The sequence below is a fragment of the Marmota flaviventris genome, chromosome 12 (assembly GCF_047511675.1).
Source record: "Marmota flaviventris isolate mMarFla1 chromosome 12, mMarFla1.hap1, whole genome shotgun sequence".
Classification (NCBI taxonomy): domain Eukaryota; kingdom Metazoa; phylum Chordata; class Mammalia; order Rodentia; family Sciuridae; genus Marmota; species Marmota flaviventris.
In genome coordinates this window covers 68,405,813-68,431,412 of record NC_092509.1, presented here as the reverse complement: position 1 = coordinate 68,431,412, position 25,600 = coordinate 68,405,813, and the positions used below count along the sequence as shown (strand labels likewise).

The following is a 25,600-nucleotide window of genomic DNA, read 5'->3' as shown; positions in this document are numbered from 1 at the left end:
TACCAGTTACTATCCTGATGAAAAGGTCCATTGCACCAGTTTGGGGAACAGATGGGGAGAGAGGCTCAACATGACAATACCTCTCCTTTTCTCTCCTTTTCTGCAGCATATCTGTACTGAGAAAAACATCTTTCATCTGTTATGTGTGTAGACAGATGTATCTACAATACAGCCATGGTACTTGTATGTCTTTATATGTAAAAATAAAACAGTCAGCAATGCATAAATGCACCCCTGAAAGATATCCACTGAGTGTCAATATGTACTTGGAAAGTTATGAGTTGGTGGCATTATTCTGTGAATCCATTATATTGATAATGGGGAAAGATAGACCACATTTTACTATAAGTAACTTTAAAAGAATAATAAATAGGTACACCAGTTGCTACTCCTTTCCCTAGTCAAGAGGTGAATCTATTAAATTAACAAGAGAACATAGACACACACACATACACACACGTGCACACATGCACACACATACACAACACATCTATTAATTGCTGTAGAAGAAAAGGCTTTATAAATACAGATCTAAAAAGAATACTTGGGAAGTGTTTATCTTGGAATGTAATGACCTTGAGCAATTTCCTTGATCCCTCAGTTTTTTTTTAATTGTATAACTGGGATAATAATATTTCACAGAGAATTTGGGAGAATGAAATGACATTCAATAGGTAACCTAGTGCCTGATATATACTAAAATGTTAGTTTTCATAATTATTATCGACTGCATAAATCATTTTCTTATGGAGCAATTCTAACCTCAAAGCAGTTTCTGATGTGGCATTTTTAGGATTCAGTTTAAATTTTATATTTTGTGATATTATCTTACTCCTTTATGAATGTAGAGTACTTCATGGTACAGATTGTTTTAATACACAATTGAGAGTTCAGCAACAGTCCTGATACAAACCCAGAAGCTGAGATTTTAAATTTTCTTTATTGAAAGTATGGGTTTAGTTTATATAGATGCTCAATTATTTATTATTTGATTGTGAGAACACATTTTATTTTCATGATGGAAATCAAAAGGAAATATGAATTATATTCTGACAAATTCGCTGGAGACTTTCTTCTGGAATGGACCTATTTAATAAAATCAGGAATCCCAACTGCCTCCTCCCTATTCTCTACCCTAATGTTCACAACGAAATCCTATTTTTTTCAATAGGTCTGCGTGTAGGCTCTGCACAATTCTTTTTCTAAAACTCCACAGAGCTGTCATGTTACAATGCTACTATATATAATGACTTTACATAAGAGAATAGAAGCCGGCCATTTTTAGAAAATGCAGGTACCATGGAAGCCTCTTTCTGAAAGAACGAACTTAGCTCAGTTTCCTTTGAAGACTGTAGACCTGAAACTGAAAACTTTATTAATGCCATTGTCTCCTTGTATCAGCAGGTTCCAGAGAGATTCCTGGAAGTTGCGCAGATCACATTACGGGAGTTTTTCAATGCCATTATCGCAGGCAAAGATGTTGATCCTTCCTGGAAGAAGGCCATATACAAGGTCATCTGCAAGCTGGATAGTGAAGTCCCTGAGATTTTCAAATCCCCAAACTGCCTACAAGAGCTGCTTCATGAGTAGAAACTTCAACAACTCTTTTTGAATGTATGAATAGTAGCAGTCCCCTTTGGATGTCCAACTTATGTGTCTAGATTTTGATTTCATATATATGTGTATGGGAGGCATGGATATGTTATGAAATCAGCTGGTAATTCCTCCTCATCATCATCTCTCTCATTTCCTTTTGTTTTCCACAATGAGGGGATGGTTATTTTTCCTTCCGCCTTTAGTTTACTTTTGCCCACGGCCCTTAACATTTGGAGACTTAACATAGGGTTAATTTTCAGGGAAAAAGAATGTTGGCGCGTGTAAAGTCTACATTAGTAAGGAAGGGCATTTGTTAAAGATGCACCCGCTGGATTGGTGGCTTATTGAAAATGGCGGTTGGCTGAGGTAAACCATGACACAGCACAGCTCTACTGACATTGATGTGTCTCTTGTTTTTCATTGTTAAGAAGGTCTGGAAACTCAATGAAACCACTTCATACACTGAAGTATTTTGTTTGGTTTGAACTCAGTAAGTAGCTTTTTCTTATGTGTTTAAAAATAATCCCAATGACAGATGAGCAGCTCACTTTTCAAAAATACCCCAACAGTCCAAATTAAAAAAGAAAAAAATAATCACTGTCGGTCTTTACCTAAGAGCAATGGCAAACACCCCCAAACTAGTACCAGTTTCTAATGGAGGCAAAGCAATTTTGTACAAAACTAACTCTTTCAAGATAAGACTGGAATCACACATGATCTTTTAGCCACCTCTGTCAACTTTATAATAGGTTCTTCACAATAAGTGAGCTTAGATCACTCTTCATAGAGAAAAGCCCTATAACTTGTTATCATTTTCTATTTATTTTGCTTCAGATATTAAAAGGCACATAAGCTTCAAATATATTCTTTGCTTGACTTTGTTTATATGCTTAAAAGAATTATTATTTGTTTAATCAACTCTTTTTTTTTTCTAAGACACTATACCTTTCTACAGTAAGGAATAAAAGAAATCCCAATGGACCATAAAATCCTTGCCTACACTACAAGTTTGTTGACAGCTGTCAGCTGACTTGATCTTTGCCTCCTAAGAGGAGGACGTGTGAGAATGACCTGTTTCCATATATACAGCTCTACACTACCCTGATGGGTATTCAAAGTGGCGACAGTCTAAGTGTTTTTTTTCATTTTAGGTATAACGTTTGAAAGCAATTGATAATGTCTCTTCTAAGTCAGAAGCTAGGATTGACCAAAATGTGAGAATAGTGTATAGCGTAGGAAAATTTGGGGTTAACCCAAAAGACACAATTTCAGCACACCTAAGAAAGCTAGCTGCTATTTTAAGCTTTCTTCAATGATTCTCCTCTTTTTTCTTTCTTTTCTTTTTTTTTCCCCAGTTTTTTCAGTGATGTACAATGTCCCATACGTGCATTTAAAAAAAAAAAAAAATCTAACAGCATTCACACTTGTTTTCTTAGATGAATTTTCGTGTGTGGATGGAGTCAAATTCATGATTCATTCTAATGGCGTTTTCCAGGCCCCTCCTTCCCCTTAGATAATTTGATATACACCTCCAAAAATGACACAGTAACAAATCTGGTATTTAAAACATACAGAACATAAATGCCATTTCCCTTAATTTTTATAAAAAATCATATTTGACTTTGGAGACTGCAGGTTGACCCATGTGACTGACTAGCTGACCCATTTGCTGTAATTTAACATCATTTATAAATTCTGCTGATGGACAGGAATGTATGAACACAATTATTGTCAGCACAAAGCCTTAAAACCTGCTGACTTTAAATTAAATGGTGCAGTCCTGTGATGCCGGGCATCATTCAGGAGTCTCACAGGCCCTCACAGTGTGGACAGAGTGTGCTGCGGTTGGGACTGGTGCGCCAACCCTTTCGCTCAGCCCCCACGGTCGCACACATCTATCTCCCAGCTCACACTCATGCACACTGAATCATTAGGATCCAATTTGTCATTTTTTTTTTTTTTTTTTTTGGCTTGCTTAAAAAGAAAAAAAAAGTTTGGATAATCATTATATTGGAATAAAAGTCTAGGGGGAAAAAAAAAGATTCCAATCAGCACAAGTAGAGAAGCCATCTGAATTTGCTTCATAGGGAAGAGTCTGACATTTGTTGTTTATGTCAGCATGCAACTGGTCTTTGCTGTTCCGGGTAATCCCTAACATCAACGTTGTGTTGCCCTGTGCAAGGTAAAGGGCAAAACGGCAGAGCAGTGGTTCACCTGGGTAGACAGATGACTAGGTGTCTTAATCTGGGGCAAGTGAAATATTGATTCCAGACTTATTTGGAGTTTTCATATTATTATCCCCTGCCTTTCTAATTTAGATAGATAAATTAAGTAAAAGTGTGTGTTTACAACCTAGTGTCGATGCACTTACAGCACTGAGAATATCCCCTCAGTGTTTACCGAGGCACAGAAATGATTTCAGAGTCAAAATTGCAGCTTGAGGATAAACTCACCTCTTTGTTCTGAAAACAGAACTCGACCACTCTGCTTTTCAGATAGTTTTCCCCCTTTTACAATCTTGTGCCTCCGAGTGCATTGGAAAGTGATAAAAACCTGTCTCTCAAAAACTCCTATTTAACAGTTACTTGAAAAACAAAAATCACCAAATTTCAAATCTTAACTCTCACCACCTGAAAATTGGGTCCATGGGAGAAAGTTGACTTTCCGCGGTGGGAGGGTGAAGGATGAGGGACAGTTTACACAGGAGAGAAAAAAAAAAAGAGTCTAAAGTCCATGTTGAAATTCCACATTACACTTATTTTCTGCTAATTCTAAATTAGTTTTACGTGTACACTTGAGGTTATAGTCTGTGCCTAGATCTAAATGCACCAGCGGGGGGATTTTTAAAAATCCTTCAAAATACCAGTTTTTTCCCACAAGTACAATTGTTCTTGTGCCTTCTGTGGCTTTCGATTTCATCTTTTTGACTTTATTTCCAATTACTACAGCTGCAATAAACACTAGATTTTTTTTCTGGCTGTTTGACGTAATGTTGATAGCTATGCATATTTTGTGTCTTTTTAAAACAAAGCGGGAGAATACGTTTTTGAAGAAGAGAATTTTTAGAACAGTTTGATACCGCAAATTATTTTTTTCCTCAATTGTTTGAGCAGCATTCGAGTTTTGAAAATTCTTGTAGAAGCCAATTTTTTGTAACTGTGGTGCAAATCTTGTGTTTTCTTAGCCTAATGAAAAGTAGTATAGAAGCAATATTTCATACCATGTGCTATGTATGTGTGTGCAGATGTGTGAATATAAAAACACATACACACATATACACACATGTAAAAATATACATATATATATGCGTGTGAAGTGGAAAGCTTACCTTTTCCTATCTAGATTTAAGAACCTATTTTAGACATTTGTTATGTTTTGTGAAAAGAATGTTCTATTTGCAACAACAAAACATTTAATTCTTACTGTCTCTCTGGCTGTTTAAATGAGGACGTTTCACATTAAATGGTAAAACACGTGGAAGATGTTAGAATGTAGTAATTATTTAAGTAAATGTTCACCCACATACTCCTGAAGTTTGCTTTGTGCCTCCGAGTATTATTTAATTAAAGTGTTTTATGTTTGCAGAATCTTTGTTACTGTACTAGGGATGTGGGTGAATATCATTTAAAAAAAAATTTAAAGCAACAAACAGACAAATAAAAAAAAAAGCAAAATGGAAACACTAAAGCAAGAGGGGAACTTTTATAAAGCAATGTAAATATTTAACCTCATGGCTGCTGTTACGTAAGACATGAGATTTTAATAAATAACTACATTCTCACAACATCTGTTGAATTTATTAGGAACACTACAGTGACTGTATAGACAGTTGAAAGCATTCTTGAAAATCCTGCTCTCTACTTTTAAAAGATAACAGTCTCTTTTATCAGATGTCAAGGGCAAGGGTAATGCAGTTTCTGTAAATTTATGAAGTTTCTTTTCTATGTACATGAAGACATTTAGTAAGAACCCCCTCCATACACACACACACACACACATGCAGGTGAATATTGAGTCATAAAGCTAAAGATTCGGGAGCTTTCAAAATAGGATGTCCCCTAGAAGCAGTCATCAATTCATCAAAGACAAAGTGGTTTACAGACTCCCCTTAAAAAAAGCAGTGTATATGTGAGGACAGTGCAAAACCTCTTTGCCATGTATATTATAGAGTATTCATTGGTGTGAATAGTACAAATGTTTCCTTCTGGTACAAACTCTGTGTTTGCAAATTACAAGAAGCATTGTTTTCAAAAAGCTCCCCTTTAAAAAAAATGTAACTGGTTGATATGAGTAAGCAGTTACTGTTTTGCACTTAAATGTTATGTTGAAGGAAATGCAGTTTTGTTTTCTGTAGATCTGTTGGTTATGAACCATCTATAAAACTCAAGCTAAAATGCTCATATTCTGAGCTGGGATCAAAACTGGTATTTAAGCTTTGCATCTTCTTATAATTATCCTTCTAAGAATATAACAGAATGTGGAAGCGTCTGGACTTTGAGTCTTTTCAACTGAGCCCTCTCTTAAATCAGACACCCCCTAAAATGCACAAACAAGAGCAGAAAGGCAAATGAGCTAGACTTCCTTGGGGAAGATGGATTCATTCTGTATTTTTTAAATATTCAAGTCCTCTATATAGGGGGATAAAAATTCAAAATTGTATATTACCACTTTAAATTTAGAACTAGAAACAAAAAAAAATGTATTTGGGGTTGGTCTCAGCACTACCTAGAAGAATCAAAGGTCATGGCTTCCCCCAATATTGTCCCAGCCATTCTCATATGTATATAGTATAAACCGTGACAAAACACTGCCTTTATATTATTTAGCAATATGTTGTAAATAGCATTATGAAGCTCTTTTTTTTGTAATAAAGACCCTTTGATTTGAATATAGTACAATAACTAAACTGATAAAGTCAATTTTTGATTTTTTTTTTAGCTAGAGGCAATTTCAATTGTGGATTTTTGTTATTGTCTATTGTTCTGAAGACTTTGCATAATTTATTGGTTTAATTTATCCTAATTTATTTGATGAAGGTGTACAATTTTGTATTACCAAGGATGTACTGTAATATTAATTGATATGATAAAACAATGAGACTCCCTGTCCATATTAAAAAGAAAATTAAAAGGTGCAGTAGACAATTGATTTTAAAGTAAAAGTAAAAAATTTAGTTTGGCAGCTACTAAATTTTAAAACAGGAAAAAAAATAAGTTGTTGTGGGGAGGGAGGGAGGGAGGGGGTTTTACTTTGTGTGTTTTAAGCTTTTGTATTCTCTCCAAACTTTTACCTTTTGCTTTGTACCACTTAAAGGATACAGTAGTCCAATTGCCTTGTGTGCCTTCCATCTTCTCTTAAACTGAATGTATGTGCAGTATATATGCAAGCTTGTGCAAAATAAAATATACATTACAAGCTCAGTGCCGTTTGAATTTTTTATTTGAAATGCATGACATTTCCTGTTTGGACCTGGGTGCAATTGTAAGGCAGTAGACTAGTTGTGATTGTAATATCAAGTATAGAGTTTTCCTTGGGTTACAATTCTTAGTTACATAACCCCAGCATCAATGCATGCAACTCCTAGATCTATCTTGCAGTAAATGCTGTAAATGGCTAGATGTCGCTCAGAAGCCTCTTCTCTCAGATTTGCTCCGCCCTCAAACTAAAGTTCAATTGTTAATGTCAAATGATTCAAAGAACAAGGAAAGATGTTCCTGACAGTCACATAATGACAAATTTATTACTTAAAATATGGGATCTAACACTTGCATTATGTTTATTTCTGTTGAACTCAGAAATAAGGAATGATGTAAATTTTCAAAATCTTCCTAAAATGATCCTCTAGACAGTTTTGATAGCATGTTTCATACTAAGAAGACTGATTGTAACATTTCATAGATCAATATTCTTCTTTGTTTTGAAATCATGTCTTCTTTTTTGATTTAGAGATGATTGGAGTATGTTTCCAGCAGTTCCATGTGCTAGAAGCTTGGTCCCCAGTGTGGTGGTGTTGAGGGTTGGTGGAATCTTGTAGAGGTGGGGTCTAGTGCAAGGTAATTAGTCATTCAGGGAGCCATCCTCAGAAGGGATTAAATTCTCTCTGGACCCTGGTTAGTTCCTGCAAGAGCCAGTTAAAAAAGATCAAGCTTGGTCTCTGAATCTATCTGTCTTCCATTCCTGCCATGTGATCTCTTCCTCCCACACATACTATTCTCACTATCATGCCATCTACCAAGAGTTCCTCACAGGAGCTGAACTGATGGGCTGCCTCTTATTGGACTTTAAGCCTCCAAACTGTGAGCTAATAAAGTATCTAATTTCAGGTACTTTATCATAGTAACTGAAAATGAATTAAATCCTTGCATCAGGAACAAGAATTAGCTGAGTCATTTGCCTATTTGAGATTTATTTAACTATCCACTGTTCACCACAGCTCTACCATCCTTCTGTCTAAACAAGCTCTTGTAGAGTATCTTCTTGGTCTCACAGATTTCTTCTTTCATCTTCAGCTAAATGATGAGAACTTTACATTTTGACCCTAATGACACAGGGGTTCTTGGAATAAATGCAAGGTCAAAACTTTATTAAAAGATAATGAGCTTTTAGCACTTGGAATTATTTTCCCATCAACTGCACAAACTTAAATTCCAGTCTCCTAATTAAATTGTACAAAGGATGATCATGCCTATGTCCCTCCATGTTTAGATATTTATTCCCTGATTAGAGCAAAAAGAATCCTCCCACCTTCCAACTTCTCTTCTTGGAAAGAAGAGGCATTGCAGCTATATGGTGACTCTTCCTTCCTCGTGAACTTATTTAACACTGATCTGCTTTAAACCAGATGAGACAATCCACATTCTGACCCAAAACATGAAGTAGAAATGTTTTCTGATGGAAGGTTTAGTAAAAAATACAGCTTCATTTCCTTACTTGAGTGATTCTAAATTATCTGATGGACTTGGTCTAGAAAAATCATGCACCACCATTCTTAACCCTGATCTGTTCTAAATCTGATCACAAACTTTGTCCCCTGCACATCTCGAGGGATACCCGTGCCTGTTTTATAATGGAATATATAAGCTTCACAAGCTAACAATAAAATGGGATTCATTCATTTTATCTTCATTAAAGCAATCATAAATTATTTACAAGTTTTTCTTTAAAATTAATAGATAAAATTTTGCACACATTCTTTTAGTGACATATGCTGAGATGAGAAATAGACACCCCTGAATACAAGTAGGAGAACATACATCATATATTTGCAATACATTGCCAAATTCTGGGATCTATAAGTATTCTTGTCTTCTGAAAGGCACAAAATACAGAGGAAGTGTGCAGAAAGGAAAACAGCAGACACAACTTTATAAAACAGCCAATAGAAAAATAAGCAAAATTATGAAAGATACCAAAGTAATAAGTAGCACCATATCCCCTTATCAACAATATAACCTTTTGGAGGGAGGCTTTACACTGGGGTAAACACCTATAGGGTAGTTTTTGAAACTACAGGAAAAATCATCAAAGGATTATTGCTTTGGGCATTGGAAAATCTGCCTCCAATCTATTCAATGCCAATCCTCGAGTGTTCTAGGAGAATTTAAAATAATTTTATTTAAATTTAAAATTATTTTATTTAAAATAATTTTAACTTTCCTACATGCAAAAAAAAAAAAAAATTCTCACGATGTTTTGCTTCTCATGAGAAAGGTGATTTGGATTAAAGAGCAAGGCAAGGGCAAGATTTTAAAGTGAACCAAGTGTGACTGGATCCTTCTCTAGTCATGATCCTTCTCCCTTTGGTAAGTGTCTTGGCCTCTTGCCAAGCCTTGGGTGCTTGTGTCATAGCTGCCCCCCCTCTGTTCACAGCCATGAGCCACTGTTAAAGTAAACATTAAGATATCAAGGGTTCAGTGTGCTTCTCTTCCAGTGGTACATGCTTAAATGACACGTTGTGGGTGCACAGGAATACTTGGGTGCTGGTTCCATGTCAGGTCTGTGTTGCCTGAAGGCAGGTGATGGGGTCTGACCTTCCCCACCTCAAGGAGGCCAGGTCTTATTGGTCTCCGTTGTGCCTTGCACCTTATATGGTCTGTCTAGGTATTTCTGCCCCCAGCCTTCCCCCCACCCTCAATTATGGGACTTGTTTCCTGTCCAAGGTCAGAGAGTCCTTCCACATCCTGCATAAGAACTCACAGGGTGAGAGACACTTCTCTACGAGAGATTGGGTCACAGTCCTGCTTGTGAAGAAGAATGAATATCACTAAAAAAAATTTTAGAAATTTCTAGATCTCTAGAGCAATGTGGTATTATTATATCTGGGGCCAACATTTTAAGACCTTGTTTAACAGAAGCAGCTCCATCTTTATATTCCAGTACTATAAAATGTTTATTTAAAAAAAAAAAGATTTCTCTGCTCAAAACAACAATGATTTCATTGGGTATGACAAAGGATATGAATGTGTATGTTAAGCTAAATAACAAGTAAATTCTAACAAAACTTATCCGGTTTTAAATAAAAGAGTTGTCTGCTAAGAAACAACATGACTCAATATTCTCACTGGGTTAGGTAAAAGATCTTTCAGGTTGAAAGTGAAAATTGAAATAGATGATAATGCTGGGCATGGTGTCACACGCCTGTGATCCCACCTACTCAGGAGGCTGAGGCAGGAAGATCACAAGTTTGAGGCCAGCCTGGGCAACTTAGTGAGAGACCTGTCCCAAGATAAAATTATAAAAAAAGAACTGAGCAAGGTAGAACACTTACCTAGCATATACTGGGTTCATCCCCAATACTACAAATGAAATAAAATTTAAATATAATGCATAAAATAGATAATAGCATATGTGACTTCTATCAAGCCTTCAAAAAAAAGGTTATTGAAGCAGGAGCCTGGCACATGGTTTATGCCAAATAACAATAGGTTCTCTTTCTCAAAAGCCAGTCAGTGGCTTTTATTACCTTACCACTTTGTTTTAACTTGTAGTCTAAGAACTACATCCAGACCCATCCCAACTTCCAAAGATGTTTAAATTTGAAGATCACAGAAGTGTTCTAAAAATCCAAAGCCCACTCTTGTCATCTTCTCAGGCCTTATCCCCAGCCTCAGTCATACAGCTTCTGTGGCCACACCCTTAGCAGCCATTCTTGGGTTGGCCCCAGGATAGGAGTGGAGCAGCTTAGAAAGATTAAGGTGCCACAATACACTGAAACAGAATCACTTAGGCAGCCTCTATCCTGGCAAAGGGGAGGGTATTATTTGCAAAGCCCCCTGCGGAGTGGCCCAGGTGCTAGCTAGACAAGCTCAGGAGATAGTTTGGCAGCCACCCTGGAAAAAATGCCTGTGTCTCTGCAAATAAATCTGCCAGTATAGAAAGTTCTGGGTTTTCCCCCAGTGCTTGTGCAAATAGTACACTGTGCTTTACTGGTATTGGAAATTCCTTGGTGTAAGTATTTCTAGACCCTGAAAATTGGAGCTAGGGATTTCTTGTCATTGTCGTGTTACCCTTGACCTGTTGGGAAATAAATCTAAAAATCAATGTTCCTATTTCCGATTATTCACAACTGGAAAAATCATTGGTAAACAGAAATAAAAGAAAGAAAGAAAGAAAACCAACAAAACAATGTGTTCCCTTAATCTCTATCCATAGCTCAGCAGTTGACACTAAAGTTGAGCAAAAACCTTGAAGGCTGGCACAGAGCAGGGTAAATGTACAAGTGTCCAAACATAACTTGGGTGTGTGCACATGAGGATAGGTATCTGCACTTAGAAAAAAATCATGAATGATACATACATTACCAAATGAGTATTATTTCTGGTTTTTTTTCTCCACTCCAAATCCAAGAATTAACATAGTTAATACTAGGGTTACACATGAAACATCTTAGCCAAGTAGATGAATTCATAAGCAAAAAGGAGTAAATAAATTTTTTAAATATATATTTTTAGTTGTAAGTGGACACAATACCTTTATTTTATTTTTATGTGGTGCTGAGGATCAAACCCAGTGCCTCACACATGTTAGGTAAGCACTCTACCCCTTGAGCCACAACCCCAGCCCAAAGAGTAAATAAAATTTTACTAAGTAAGAAATTCCAAGAGGACCAATGCTACAGAAGAAATTGGGAAAATGGTCCAAAAGCAAACAAAACTTTTCTCTTTCCCCAAAGGTACCTGGACGTTATGCTTTTATGGGTGAATTCAATCAAATATGCAAAAGAGGTCATATTGTATAACTAGTTCAGATATGCATCACAAAACATACATATCTATGTACACTCAGTTTGTTTATAAAGCCCATATTTATGAACACAAAAGCAAAAAAGTTGAGCAAATCCAGTAGTTACTTCTAAATATAAAATATATTTTATATTTACACAAGATATAAATTTTATGATCTTATTATAATTTATTTGATATTATTATTATAAATTTGAAATTTTATTTTGGGACCATCCCTTCTATAGTAAAAAGAATACTGCCAATGAGCAGGTTCAGATTGACGTGGAGTAAGATCTGGCCTTACTCCTACATGAAAAGCAGGAAAAAGTTTCTTGATAAATTTTATTTGCTTTTTCTACCTTCAAATGAGAATGAAGACAAATATTTCTTATTGATGCTGTCAGCGACCTCAAACACTGTGTGCTACCCCCTCCTGAGTTTTTCTGTGTCAAAGGGCCAAGTAGCCTTTGCTCTTTCAGCGATTTCAGTTTGCCAGGTTGCCTAACTCAGAGACCATGTCTCGTTTTAGTATGTCTCCTTAGAACTCTGAGTCTTTGGGGAAAGCCAGATTCATCCAGTGCATTGCTAAGACCTTCCTTCCATAACTAAACAAAGAAGAAAGAAATCTAGGAAAGCCATTAAAGGTAGGTTATTCATTCTACGCAAAAGGAATCATGACATTTTCATTTTCTGGAATATTGACATAAAAAACATTAGAACTTACTTTTTTAGTTTCTAAGAAAAAGGGACAAACCACCAGACTGAAGGAGCTTGGTTTAGGAAGGACTGACCCTAGGCAATTTGATGAAGTTTATGAGAGTTGCCATTACAGGTAACAAGATTCAGTGGCAGAAAAAAAAAATAAATAAATGAAATGGATTTGCTTGTTTTCAACATTTTAATTTTAATCCAGTCTTATTTTTTCCTCTACTTTGGGCTCCCAAATAGAAAGAAAACTCCAAGTGGATTTATGGCTGAAACTTGCAGCAGTGGACAGTGGTCAAAGGACGAGTTAAGACTTTTTGTTTCCCTTTCAGGTTGGCAAAATATTAGTAAATAGCTGTTATCATTCAGAGCTTGACCAGGAATGGGACAGAAGTTTCTGTCCAACAGACCTGGTGACAAACAGCGTGAGCTGGGACCACCAAAGTTTTGGAGAGAAACTTGGCAACACCCATAACATTTTTAAAGGTGCATGGTTTTGCCTCACCAACTCCTCATCTAGCTAGCCATCGTATCGAAATATTTGCACACCTCAGCCAGTAGGAATGACAAAGGCAAATATTCGGTTTGGTTAAAACCCATGACTTTTTCCCCCTACAAGTCAACTTAATTTATATCTCGAGCTCATCTTTGTTCTGATGGCAGAAAGCAATCTAGGCACCTCCAGGCCTGCTCAGCTGTTTCCGAGAAGATTCCATCCCTCTCTGCTCTACTCTCTTCCTGTGGACTTTCAGTTCCCCGTGTTTGATGTCCTTGGGGGAGGCCTCTGGTTATAATGTCCCAACAATGCTGTACTGTCTGGTCCTTGAGCAGAGGAGTCATGAGTCATCCAATTCCAAGTTGTCAGCAGAGCACCATGTCTGTGACCATGGCCAGGGCTGCACTGCTGACCTCAGAGCTCCATGCCCCATTCCACTGAGGTGTCCCCAGATCCTCAGTGACTCACCTTCTTCCTCATGATAATACCTGCAGTGATCTGAACTCGGGAAAGTCTGACCCTTTTCTCAAGCCATTTTGTGGTAGAGGCCTCAGCTACCGGTGCTCACTCGCCATTGGTACCCTAATGTAGCCACACCATGTTGGCCCAGGCCACGTCTGCATGGCGATGACATTCTGGGTGCCGGATGGAACACCGCTGTGAATTCTTTCTTCAAGGTCCCAATGTACCTGGCGGTCCTGTCATCTCCACCCAAGCTCCGGGTTTAGCCTAAGATCCAAGGGACACTTTACAGGGACAGGGTCTAGTTACATACCTCTTTGCCATTCTGTCCCATAGCCCAGGGAGACCTCTTCCAGCCAGTGAAGGTGAGCAGGGCTGGATCCTCACGTGTTATCTCTGCTCTTTGTTGTAGATGAAGCTTTATGCCTCCTTGATTCTTTGGTGTTTGAGCTTTTGAAACTAAAAACACTCTTTTCTATCATACTGTTTAAAAAAAAAAAAGTTAGGTCTGGCAAATTAAAAGCCTGCACTTTTAAGACTGGTGTCTCAACACTGAGTTTTAAGACCCTATTTAGAAATTCAAAAGTCAAAACCTTGATGCTTTGTCTCTGTACTTCCTTTGTGAAGTCCCTTCTAGAACCAGTGCTTGACCCTGGCTGAATGGGGAAGAGTCACAGACAACTGGGGTTTGAAGCAGGGACAGCCTCAGTTCATGTGTCTAAATTTTACATGACATGTTCAGGGATATGTAACAATGGAAAAATCCTCAGTAGACCCAAAGTCATCCACTAGGTAGATTGTTAAAACAAACTGGGTGACTTTATGTCTTCTTAAGTGAATTTAACCTGGGTGGAACTGACCCCACTTCCCTCTTATGTCACCTCTGCCACACAATAATTATACCTATCTTTTTTGAAAAGGCTTTATTTCTACTTTTAGTTTGTCGGATTTGCATTTTGATTCCAAGGCCTATGGAATATTATTTACCCACTAAAATTGTGAGGGTGAAATACATAATGAAATAGAAAGTTATCCATGATATGTTGTTGAATTTTAAAAGTAAATACAAGAATATTTCCACACAACATGGATTGGATCCACTTTTGTGAGGTTCTTTTTAAAGTCCAAATATCTCTGTATCTATCCAGCATGTGCATGCACGCACATGCGCATACATACACATAGAAGTGCATGTATACCATGATAAATACGTGTCACCATAATAAATGTTACTTTTGAGGAATAGAAGTAAGCAAGAAAGCATTTAAGTAAGGGGCAATTTCTGCATTGACTTTATACATTTCTGTAGTCTTTAGATTTTTTTTTTTTCAGTAAGCAAATACCACTTTTGTTTGTAGGAAGCACAGTAAGAGACAAAAACACAGAAGACAGCGGGGAAATGTGCCCTTCCCCTTCAGAGAGGAAATGAGGCCCTGACCTGCACAGATGCCTCCCTGTTTGCTAGCCCACGGACAGTCTGCACGGATCAGCTCTCTGCAGCAGCAGTCTGGGAGACAAGAGGGTGCAGCACCACTGTCACTGGCATGGGCTTCAGACTCCAAGAAACCTACATCTGAAGCCTCGTCCATGATTTGATAGTTTTGAAGTCCTTTTGAGCCCTTGTTTATTCTTTAATGACACAAGACCTACTCCCTGAATCGAGGAATAAATAAGATATGCTGGGGGGAATGTACCTGGTATAGCATGTGCTCAATAAAAGGTAGGAGGAAGAGGAAGTCAAAGAGAGAGAATTATCATTAGCCTTGAGAAATGGGTGCCCCCATAGGGTAGTCCCTGGCATTTTAAATGCTACCATTGGTACTTTACTCCTTTTTTCTTTTCTCAATGTCACATCCCAAATCGACCTTCACTGAGCTCCTGGTAAAGAAGGAAGGCAGAGTTCATAAACAAGAGTGAGCTATATATGGATCCTGCCTTCAAAAGAGCAAGCTGGTGTTATAGATGGGAGGGAGGATGTCCAAGACACACTTCAAAATGCTGCACATTGATCAATGGGAAAAATGGATCTGCAGTTCCTACCACTGGTAAGGGGAAAAGGAAGTGGAGTGGGGCAACTTTACTTAGGGAAGACCAGAGTTCATGGCTAGGTGATCAGAAAAGAAACTTCCTTGCAAAATAGATCTTACAGAGCATGGAGGTGTAGCTTCGAGGTAGATCATGCTAACTTGCCTAATTATGCAGAAGGTCCTGCACCACAATAATAACAACAACAACAACAATAACAGATGGCACAAAAATCATGGCAAAAGTTGGGGTACATGTCCGAATAAAAGAATGGCAGGAGATGGTGAAGAAGGCACCCTCTGCTCTGGACATGGTGAGACTGAATGCTCCCACATCCGAGAATTGGAGCCTTGGATAGAGAGGAAGACAGAGGAAATCTGACCACCCACGCCACCACCTGCCCTGACCTCTCACCCTGAAGCCTCAGGAAAGGGAAAATCAATGGGCTCCCGAAGTGCAGGAGCCCAGGGTTTGGGACTGGAATTTGCCCCATGCAGAGTGTTTACTGATCTAGAGACCAGATAGGTTCAATGAGCTCATCCTTATCTTGAGAGGAAATTAGGGAGCTCAGACTAAGACAAAGCCACATTTTATTCAATGAAAATTTACCCCTCCACCCCCCCCCCACACACACACACACTACACACAATGTCACAGAAAACATCTACTTGAGGAACTTTGTCTCTAAAGTTTGGTTCTAAAAAAAAAAAAAAAAAATCAAGGAATTGGAAATGGTGAGCTTACAGAAAGCCAGAAAAGTTATTCCCGAATCTTTTCCATTCACCCCCCATGCAGATCTATATCCTTTTTTTTTCCCCCTACAGTTTGCAAATATTGACTAAGTTCAAGGGCAGAGGCTTAAGGTCTAACTTCAGAGTTAGCATGAGGTGAAATGCTTAAGATGGTGCAATACTGTGCTAATGAAGAACATATTAGATCCCAAGGTTAGTTATGGGCAGTTCTTGTCCCCTGACCCAGTTGATATTTGTTTTATCAAGTCAGGGACTATTTTTGTCATCATTGTTAATCTTCCTCTTGCCAGATCTGTTTTGGCCGAGGGCATGCACTTGAGGTATGTTAGAAGAATGGAGTGCAGTATTGTGGGAAAGAATTATTGCTAATTCTGTCTGCCTACAGCTTCCTCAGTCCTATTTGTCTGATCTTAACTCACTGAGCAAGATTAGAGATGGAAAATACTGGGAGAGAGTGACCTTGTTCCAGGAAGTAGATTTTTAACCAAAAGATCAAGACAGCAGCAGCATTCCCATTAAGACGGCAGGTCTTCGTTGTCTTGGAAAGGTTTTGAATTGCCCATCAGGGGAGCTCTTGATGGAGTATTTTGCCAAAAAAGAAGTTTATTTCTTCATGCATAAGTCCAGTCTATTGAGACTTATCTTTGGCCTCCACATTACCAAGGTCTTGTATCAAGGATTCTGGAGACCTGGCCTAATATCTCTGGTAGTTCTAGCTGGAATTCTAAATGAGCTGGCATTTCTGACCCATGAACTTTGGAGTTAAACCAACCCTGGTTCAAATCTTCATTTCCCTATGCCTCAGTTTCTCCAGGTGTGAACATACTCATAGCAACGTTCTCCTTGCAAGATTGTTATGAGGATCAACGTGGTATTGTATCTGAAAGCATTCAACACAGTGCCTGTTGCTTCAAATGGGATTAATACATTTTAGTCTCCTTCCTTCCGCTCAGCCACTCCAGCTGCTGGTGTATCTCCTTTCTCTGCTGCATACATTTGACATAGTGGAACCAGGCCAGTAACACTTGAGGGGATGCCGTCCTCATAAGAATGAAGAGAGAAAAAGAAAAGTTTCAAACAATGTTCAGGATAGCAAGACCCGCTTTTAAATGAGCTGAATATGAACCCTGTGAGCCCCACTGATGTTTGAAAGAGGCTAATATAAAAATAGATTTCTAAAAATCTGATAATCATAGAGTTCATCATATTCTTCTTTTGGATATTAATGATGTGACTCAGTTATTCAAGGAACTGATAAACCCCCTGGGTAGTCGGTTGAAGGAAGATGATGTTCTTTTAGACTCAGCAGCCTACCTAGAGTTCTCCCCACTGACACCTCTTGTTTGAGGATAATACATCTAAGAATTCTAGTAAGTCTTAGCCACTTCCTCTCTTGAGCATCATGAGAATGGTAGAAATCCACCAAGCTGTATCCTCCTCTTGGGCATCCTGAGTTTTCTCAGTTGTCTCAAAACAACTTGCTTCCTAATGTTAAATAAAATGGCCATTTACAAAGGAGATAGTCAAAGGTGTATTTTACATAAGCCAATATTAAAAGATTCTGATGGCAGTGATTACTCTCATATTCGATACAGGAAATTCTCCAGTGTATCCTAACTGGTCACAGGGAAAACTTGTTTGAGCAACACAACACTGCAAGTGTCTTTATGTTTGATTTTGGAAATCAAACGCACCAAACTTTCAAGAAAATGGCATATTAAGACCTTCTGTCTGGTCTCTGTTTCTCTGTTCTTGGCACTTCCCAATACTATTAGAGCCAGATCAGAGGGAGAAATGGGAAAAGGTCATCTAGGATACTTAATAAATATTAAAATAATTAATGTATATTTCAATCCATTTTTTCTATGTGTTAACAATAAAAAATTAGAACATACAGTAGAAATGAAATAGTGATCAAACCTACAAGTATTTAAAATAATGTTATAAAACTAATCTGTAAAGGTGTAAAGAAAACCTACAAGTATAGGAAATAATAATAACAATAATAATAGCAACTAGAATTTATTTTCTTTTAATGTGCCAAGAATTGTCCAATATTTTTACTTACATGATTTGTTTAGTTTTCCTTGGAAATGTTATAAGACATTTAAAATTATTATCCTCATTATTTGAAAAAGGAAACTGGGACACATCGAGGTAAGGTAATGTTTTGAATGGGAAGATCCAAAATAATAAATGTGTTTATTTTATCTAATTTATTCAATAACTTTATCGGTAAATTAATGTAATAAATTTACTCTATAAATTAATGAAATTTCAATCAAATTTCAGAGGACTGTTTTTGGAACTTAAACTATTTTAAAGTTTATATAGAAAAGAAAATCCTTTAAAAACTAAACTAAGTGAAGAAAATCAAAGTTAGATTCCCTCATGACATGCAAAAATAAATTCTTGGCAGACTAACAGTTAAAAATACATTCTCAGACACAGACACACATACATATGTGTACACATCCATGTATATGACACACACAGGAATATTCTGGAAAACTATAGTCTGGTACCTTTTTAAGCAACGCAAAATCCAGAAGCCACAAAAAAATGAAATCAAAGTAGTTACATTTCAGCAACAATAAAAACTAAGCATGGAAAATTTTAGAGTATGTAAATAGGGAGAAAATGCTTTCTAAATATATTTTAAAAATTTCTAGCCTTACTATATTAAAAAAAACTGTAAATCAATAAAAATTGAACAACTTGATGTTAAAATGTGCAAAGGGCATGGGTAGTCAAAGTACCAGAGAAGAAATAAAATAACTAAGGAATATTAAGAAAATATGCTTACTTTCACTGGCAATGTGGGAAGTACAAATTACAACATGCCATTTTGGGTCAACTTGATTTAAAAAAAATGGAAAACATAATTGCTATTATCTAGACTTGATAAGAGCCTGGGGAAATGGATACTTTCAGGCACTACTGAAGGATTACAAATAGATATCTTTGATGGAACAAATTGATAGTAAGGATCCAAATTTAATACAGTGTAGGAAATCCACTTCTGGGAACTGAGAATATTCATAATATTCACAAGAATCTTCACTGAAGCATTGTTTTCAAATGCAAAAATAAGATCTATCGGTAGATGAATGATCAAATAAACTATTTTATCTCCTTATTCGGAATACTACAGAATGATTTTTACAATGAAATAGATTCTTGTAATATGAACACAGAAAGATCTCTAAGTCCAATCGTTAACCAAAATTAGCTAGGGGCAGAATAATGCAGTATGATTTAGTTGATCCTAAAAAAAAAAAAATTCCTTTTTTTCCACATATGAATAATTTTGAATTTGTTATACAGCATACAATCCACAGAGTTTAATACTTATAATAGGTAGCATTTTTTTTCTTCTTAGTAGGAGATAAAATGATGTAATATCTTACTGCTGATGTGTTCTGGATTTCATGAAATACAGTAAATTACAGGACCTCATGTTTATGTATATATCTAACAGAATTGAGTAACTGTGAACATAATTGGTACCTTATTGTATACTAGTCTTAAGAAGAAATGAGGAAGAGAGCAGAGGAGGAGGAGGAAAAGGAGGCTCTTCTTCCTTTCCCTTTAAGGACAGCCTTGAATTTGTCTCACTCATTCCAGGGGATTCACCAGGCCTTTGCACTGCCTCTAAGAAAGCATAGAGGCTTCTGTACCTGCAAGGGAAAGGTGAGAGGCAGACCAACCCCATGCCCAGGTGATGGGAAGAAATGGGAAGTGAGAGTTTGGGTAAGGAGGAGGAAAAAAGGCTGCCTCCCTGAGGCAGGAGGGAGAGGAGGAGAATTGCTAGGCAGTGCTTTGATGGAATGAAAGCTAAGCATACAGCACTAAAGGCAGAGGCCAAGAGGTCTGCAGCCGAGCTTGTGCTAGGGAAAGATGCCCCACCAGAGCCACCTGCCTTTAATAGCCTCAAGTATCATCAGCAGGAAGCACTGGAAGTAGAAATGGGTTCAACTAGGGATCCAAGGCCCATCCTCAATTTTACTAGATATCGTAAGCCCTGGGGTTCTTAATCAACCTCAAGGGAGAGAGTCTCCCACCTACCACTGCAGATAATGGAAATGTCTGAATTGCAGAAATGGTGGGTAAAGGCTAGAGCACTTCACTGAAGGAAATGTCCCGTGGCTTGCTTCTGAAAGTTCTGGACTGATTTGGACCAGAGAGAGATTTACAAATAGATGAAAGATACATAAGGAGATTGTGCCATGTTAATGTATCCATTTGTTTATTCAACACATACATATGGAGCTCATTTTATGAGTCAGCACTCAGCTGGGTTCAGGGGTAAATCATGGACAGGGCCCAGTATACAGTCAAGAAGCTCATGGTCTGCAAAGTAGCAAATACTCCAGAAGGGAGCACCTTAGTTGGATGTGTCCCCATTGTCTCCCAGGTAACACTGCAAGCCCCCTGCTGGTAGCTTCCCAAAGGGACCTGGCAACAGGGGTGGTTTCCCAGCTCAGAACTTCAAGAGGCCTTGAAGGTACCGTTTTGCCTGAATTATACACAGTGGCTTCAGCACAGCCTGTGTGTGATAAATTGCTGTCGGGGAATTAGCCATGCAACTCCTCAAACAGCTGTTGAGAATTGTCTGAGAAGAGTCATTTCACCCTGGGAGCAAAGATCCTCTGTGGTGACAGCCACAGCTAAGCTGCAGGACATTCTTCTCATTCATTCCTTCAATAAACATTTGTTCTAGGCTCTGCAGAAAGAGTGGTGAGTGAAATAAACATAGTTCTTACTTTCATGAAGGCTATACTCTAGCGGACAAGACAATTATTCACAAAAATAAATGATTTCCATAGACTAAAAGTTCTTTATTGGTAAAAGAATGGGATAGGAAAAATAAAAAGGGTAGGAGACCCTGGAGCTGGCACAAGATCAGATGGGTGTCCCTGACAAAGTGACTGACACTGAACTCTACAGAATGAGAAAGTGTCACATTGACAGAGAGGAGGGAAAACAGTTCTAGACCCAGGTTATAGCAAGTGCAAAGGCCCTGTGTTTGAAGAAAGTGGAGAAGTTTTGAGAATTTGAAAGGAGACTGTTGCCCTGGCAATAGGAGAGGATGGAGTAACAGGGAGTATGCTCTAGGACAGACATTGAAGGAGGAAAAGCAGTCAGTCCCTTTCTTTGATTCATTAGAGAGATAAAAGGGGAAAGGAGATCCACAAGGTCCACATCTAAAATGTGCTTCATTCCCAGTGAAAGACATCCTTCATCCTTTCCCACAGATGTCTTCTAAGAGATTTATGTCATCCATCCATCCATCCCCTGGTCCAAACTGAGAACCTATAAGTCCTCTGTCTTTCTTCCTTCAATCCTCACATCTAATCAGTCAGCATTTGATTTTTAATTAATCTTCCTTGTATCACTCAAACCCATTTCCCTCTCTCCAGCCACCAAGTCAGTTCATGTCACCATCACCTCTTATCTTGGTTTCTACAACAACGAAAAAAAATAACACCGTGATTGGCTTTCCTATCTCTAGTCTTTCCACCCTGGTATCTAGTCTTTCTCTTGAAATGTATCCCAAGTGATTTTGCTAAAGTACCAATCCCACTATTCAGAATCTGAAGTTTTTATCATTGCTCAGAATGAAGTAAAAACATGGCTTTTTTTACCCCTATGATCTGTCCCTGTCCTATCGTCTTGCTAAACTAAGTTACTTCTCTTGCTGCGGCCCCTTTTCTTCCAATCTCATGACCATCCTCCGCATCCTACTGTAAGCCATCAATATTTCTGTATCACATCTCTGGCCTTAATATTTCCCAGAGTAAGACTGATCTGATGTTTCCTTTCACTCCAGTATTATAACCAGGACCCTTAGCATGACAGAAAAGACTGCTGAGGATATGACCCTACTTTTTCTTTCAGTTTTATTTCCCCCTCCTTTCTAACCCCACCCTATTCCTTCTATTTCTGGCTCTTGATGTCCTACACTATTGAATTTCTTGTGATTCCCAATTCACACTGCCATCTCATGGCTCAGTACATTTGTATAAATAATCCCTGTTCCCTGAATGTTTTTCTTTTCTTATTTGTGGCTTGTATTCATTATTACTCCTTAAAATACTATTTGGATGTTAAATATAATGACCTAGAAGATAAGATAAATCCAGATACTTGACCATGTGTGAGACTTCATTATGCCTGATTCAAAGCTCATTTTCCATATACTCTTTCTGAAAAAAAATGTACCTGAGATATATTCCAACAAAGTGAAGGTCAAACCCAAGAGAGAGGAAGATGTGGAGTAAAAGAAAAATAAACAACTAGGAATTATATAGAAGAGAAGTGTCAGCAGCTGTGTAGCTGGGTTAGATTGAAGTAGTTCAAATTAGAGCAAACACTCCATAGTTCTAAAAAAGATGTTTTCAGAAATATAAAAAAAATTCTTTACATTACGTAGAGTGAGTAAAAAATATTTGTGGAATGATAAGCAATGTGTATTTCTTCTCATCATAAAAAAAAGTAAACAGAAACTCCAGAAAATAAAATAAGCAAAACAAAAATATAAGAAAGTTAAATTAAAGAAAACTAATCTGCAACATTATTTAAAATAATTAATAAAGCATGAAAGATCATTTACTTAATAAAAAATATATACATATGAAAACAATGCAAACACTAACCAAAAGAAAGCTGGTGTAGTGGTTCTAATATCAGGGAAGTGGGCTATAAAAGAGTTTTTTTTTATTTTAAGAAAGAATTATTTTGATATTAACTTTAGAAACATTATATCTCAAGTGGTAAAGAGTCCATATAAATAGGTAAACATTGTCGTATATATACTCAATGGAAAATTACTCAGCTTTAAAGAAGAGTGAAATTATGGCATTTGCCAGTAAATGGATGGAGTTGGAGAATATCATGCTAAGTGAAATAAGCCAATCCCAAAAACCAAAGGCTGAATGTTTGCTCTAATATGAGGATCCTAATTCACAATTAGGCAGGGGGCACTAGTGAAGAAGAGCATTACTTAGATTAGGTAGAGGGAAGTGATGGGAAGGGAGGGGAGGGAATGTGGGGATAGGAAAGGTAGTAGAATTAAACAGACATTATTACTGTATGTATATATGTGACTACATGATCAATATGATTCTGCAACATGTACACTCAGAAAAATGAGACATTATATCCCATCTATGTATGATATATCAACGTGCATAAACGCATTCTACTTTCATGTATATCTAATTAAAACAAATTATTTAAATTTAAAAAGAGAGAGAGAGAGAGAAAGAAAGAAAGGTGTCTCAAATTGCCTGACATGATGAAGTCAGGCAACTTGTGTGCTAACATTTAAAACTGTTCCTGAGATACAACAGGCAGAAAAGAACTATTTAATGAATGACACTGAACCAGTAAAGAAGAAAATGTACCTTACACTGCTTGGCTTAGCAGTATCCCAAATTCATAAATTATAATAATATGAATGCCTTTTCCTGTCCTGTTACTCTTGAGAATCAACACATGGATCTAACAGAGAGGACTAAAAGATGGTTAGAAGAATGTAAATGTCATCAATCTTGACAACGATGAAGTAGAGGGGGGTGTTATGGTTTGGATGTGAGGTGTTCCCAAAACCTCATGTGTGAGTCCACAAAAGAACATCAGAGGTGAAATGATTAAGTTATGAGAGCCTTAAACCAATCAGTGAATTAATCCCCATGAGGATTAATTGAGTGGTAACTGAAGGCACGTAGGGTGTGGCTGGAGGAGGTGAGCATTGTGGGTGTGACTTTGGGGTATATTTTGTTTATATATGGGGAATGGAATCTCTCTCTCTCCTTTCTGATCATCATGTGAGGTGCTTTTCTCCACCACACTCTTCCACCATGATGTTCTGCATTGCCTGGAGCCCTGAGGAATGGAGCTGGCTATCTATAGACTGAGACTTCTGAAACCATGAGACCCCAAATAAACTTTTACTCTTCTAAAATTGTTCTTGTTAGGTCTTTTAGTCCCAGCAGTGCAAAAGTTGACAAAAACAGTATGGTTGGCTAAAGTTAGGAGGTAGAGGTAAAGAGAAATAAAGGTATTCCGAACCCTCATTGGAAGAATCAAAAGACACAGTTCAAAGCAGGTAGAACTAGAACTAAAGATTTAAAGGTGGTATGTAAGGTTGCAAAGGAAACCAGAAGAAGGACTAGAAGCACCCTAGGACTGTTATCAGATCTCTCTCCATTATGTACCACCCCTAAGTGATCTGATCCAGTACCATGGCTTGAAATATCATCTATACACTGACAACTCCCAAACGTGTAGCTCCAGCTGGATGAATTCCCAGACTCTCCTATCCAACTGTCTATTCAACATTTCCACTTGGATATCTACGAAACATTTCAAGTTTAACATTCCCAAAACTGAATTTCCAATTTCTCTACTTAGCCAAGCCCATGGAGCACAGTCTTCCCAGACTCAGGAAACTCGATTCTATCCTAGCTGCCAAGGACAAAAACATTGGACAGGTCTCTGATTCATCAATATTTGTAGGCTCTAACATTAAAAAGAGTATATCAAGAAAACAGAACTTTCCACCTCATTATGCAACCCTGACCTGAGCCATATTATTTCTCACCTGATCTTCATGCCTCTTCCATTGTTTCATCCTGAAAAGTTTTCTCAACACAGCAGCTAAATTAATCCTGTTATGGTTTGGACCTTGAATGTCCCCCGAAGTCCCATATGTGGAAGTCTTGTGCTCTTGGGACATGGTGGGATGTTTAAAGAAAGTGGGGCTTAGTGGAAGGAAATTGGGTCATTGAAAGTGTGCCTTGAAAGGAATGTTGGGACCCCAGCCCCACAGCTTCTTTTGTTTTCCAATCATCATGAGGTGAACAGCTTTGATCCACCACATGCTCAACCACCATGATGTTCTGCTTTGCCATGGCCCCAAAACAGCAGAGCCAAAATACATCTTTACTTCTTAGAAGTTGTTTATTTCAGGTGTTTTGTCACAGTGACAGAAAGGTGACTAACAGAGATGGATTTAAAAATGTAAAATCATGTTTCTCTGCTCAAAACTGCTCTCATTTCAAAAACTACAGTTTTGGAGTAAAAGCTAACATATTTCCTATGGCCTTGAGGCTCCAAATCATTGGTCCCAGTACCTCTCTGACTTCATCTTCTTCCAAAGATTGTCTTCCTCACTCTGGTTTAGCCATCTGGGCCTCCTTGTTGTGGTTCAAACACTTAGAGAACAGTTCAGCCTTTGGGTCTTTGAGCTTGCTATTTCTGCTCTCTGGGATATTCAGCCATCATTCATCCATGATTTCATGGCCCATTCCCTTCTGGGCTCTGGTCAAATGTTC

At 37.7% G+C, this 25,600-nt stretch overlaps 1 protein-coding gene across 1 annotated transcript in view; it reads left to right on the top strand.

Annotated features, from left to right (window-relative positions):
- Window positions 1-2,456, top strand: part of Prox1 (prospero homeobox 1) — a 49,100-nt gene extending 46,644 nt beyond the window's left edge. Inside the window, exon 6 of the mRNA XM_071619728.1 lies at window positions 1,405-2,456. Within this exon, the coding sequence (XP_071475829.1) occupies window positions 1,405-1,590 (186 nt within the window). The 3' untranslated portion in view covers window positions 1,591-2,456. The remainder of the gene's footprint in view (window positions 1-1,404) is intronic.
- Window positions 2,457-25,600: the final 23,144 nt, after the last annotated feature.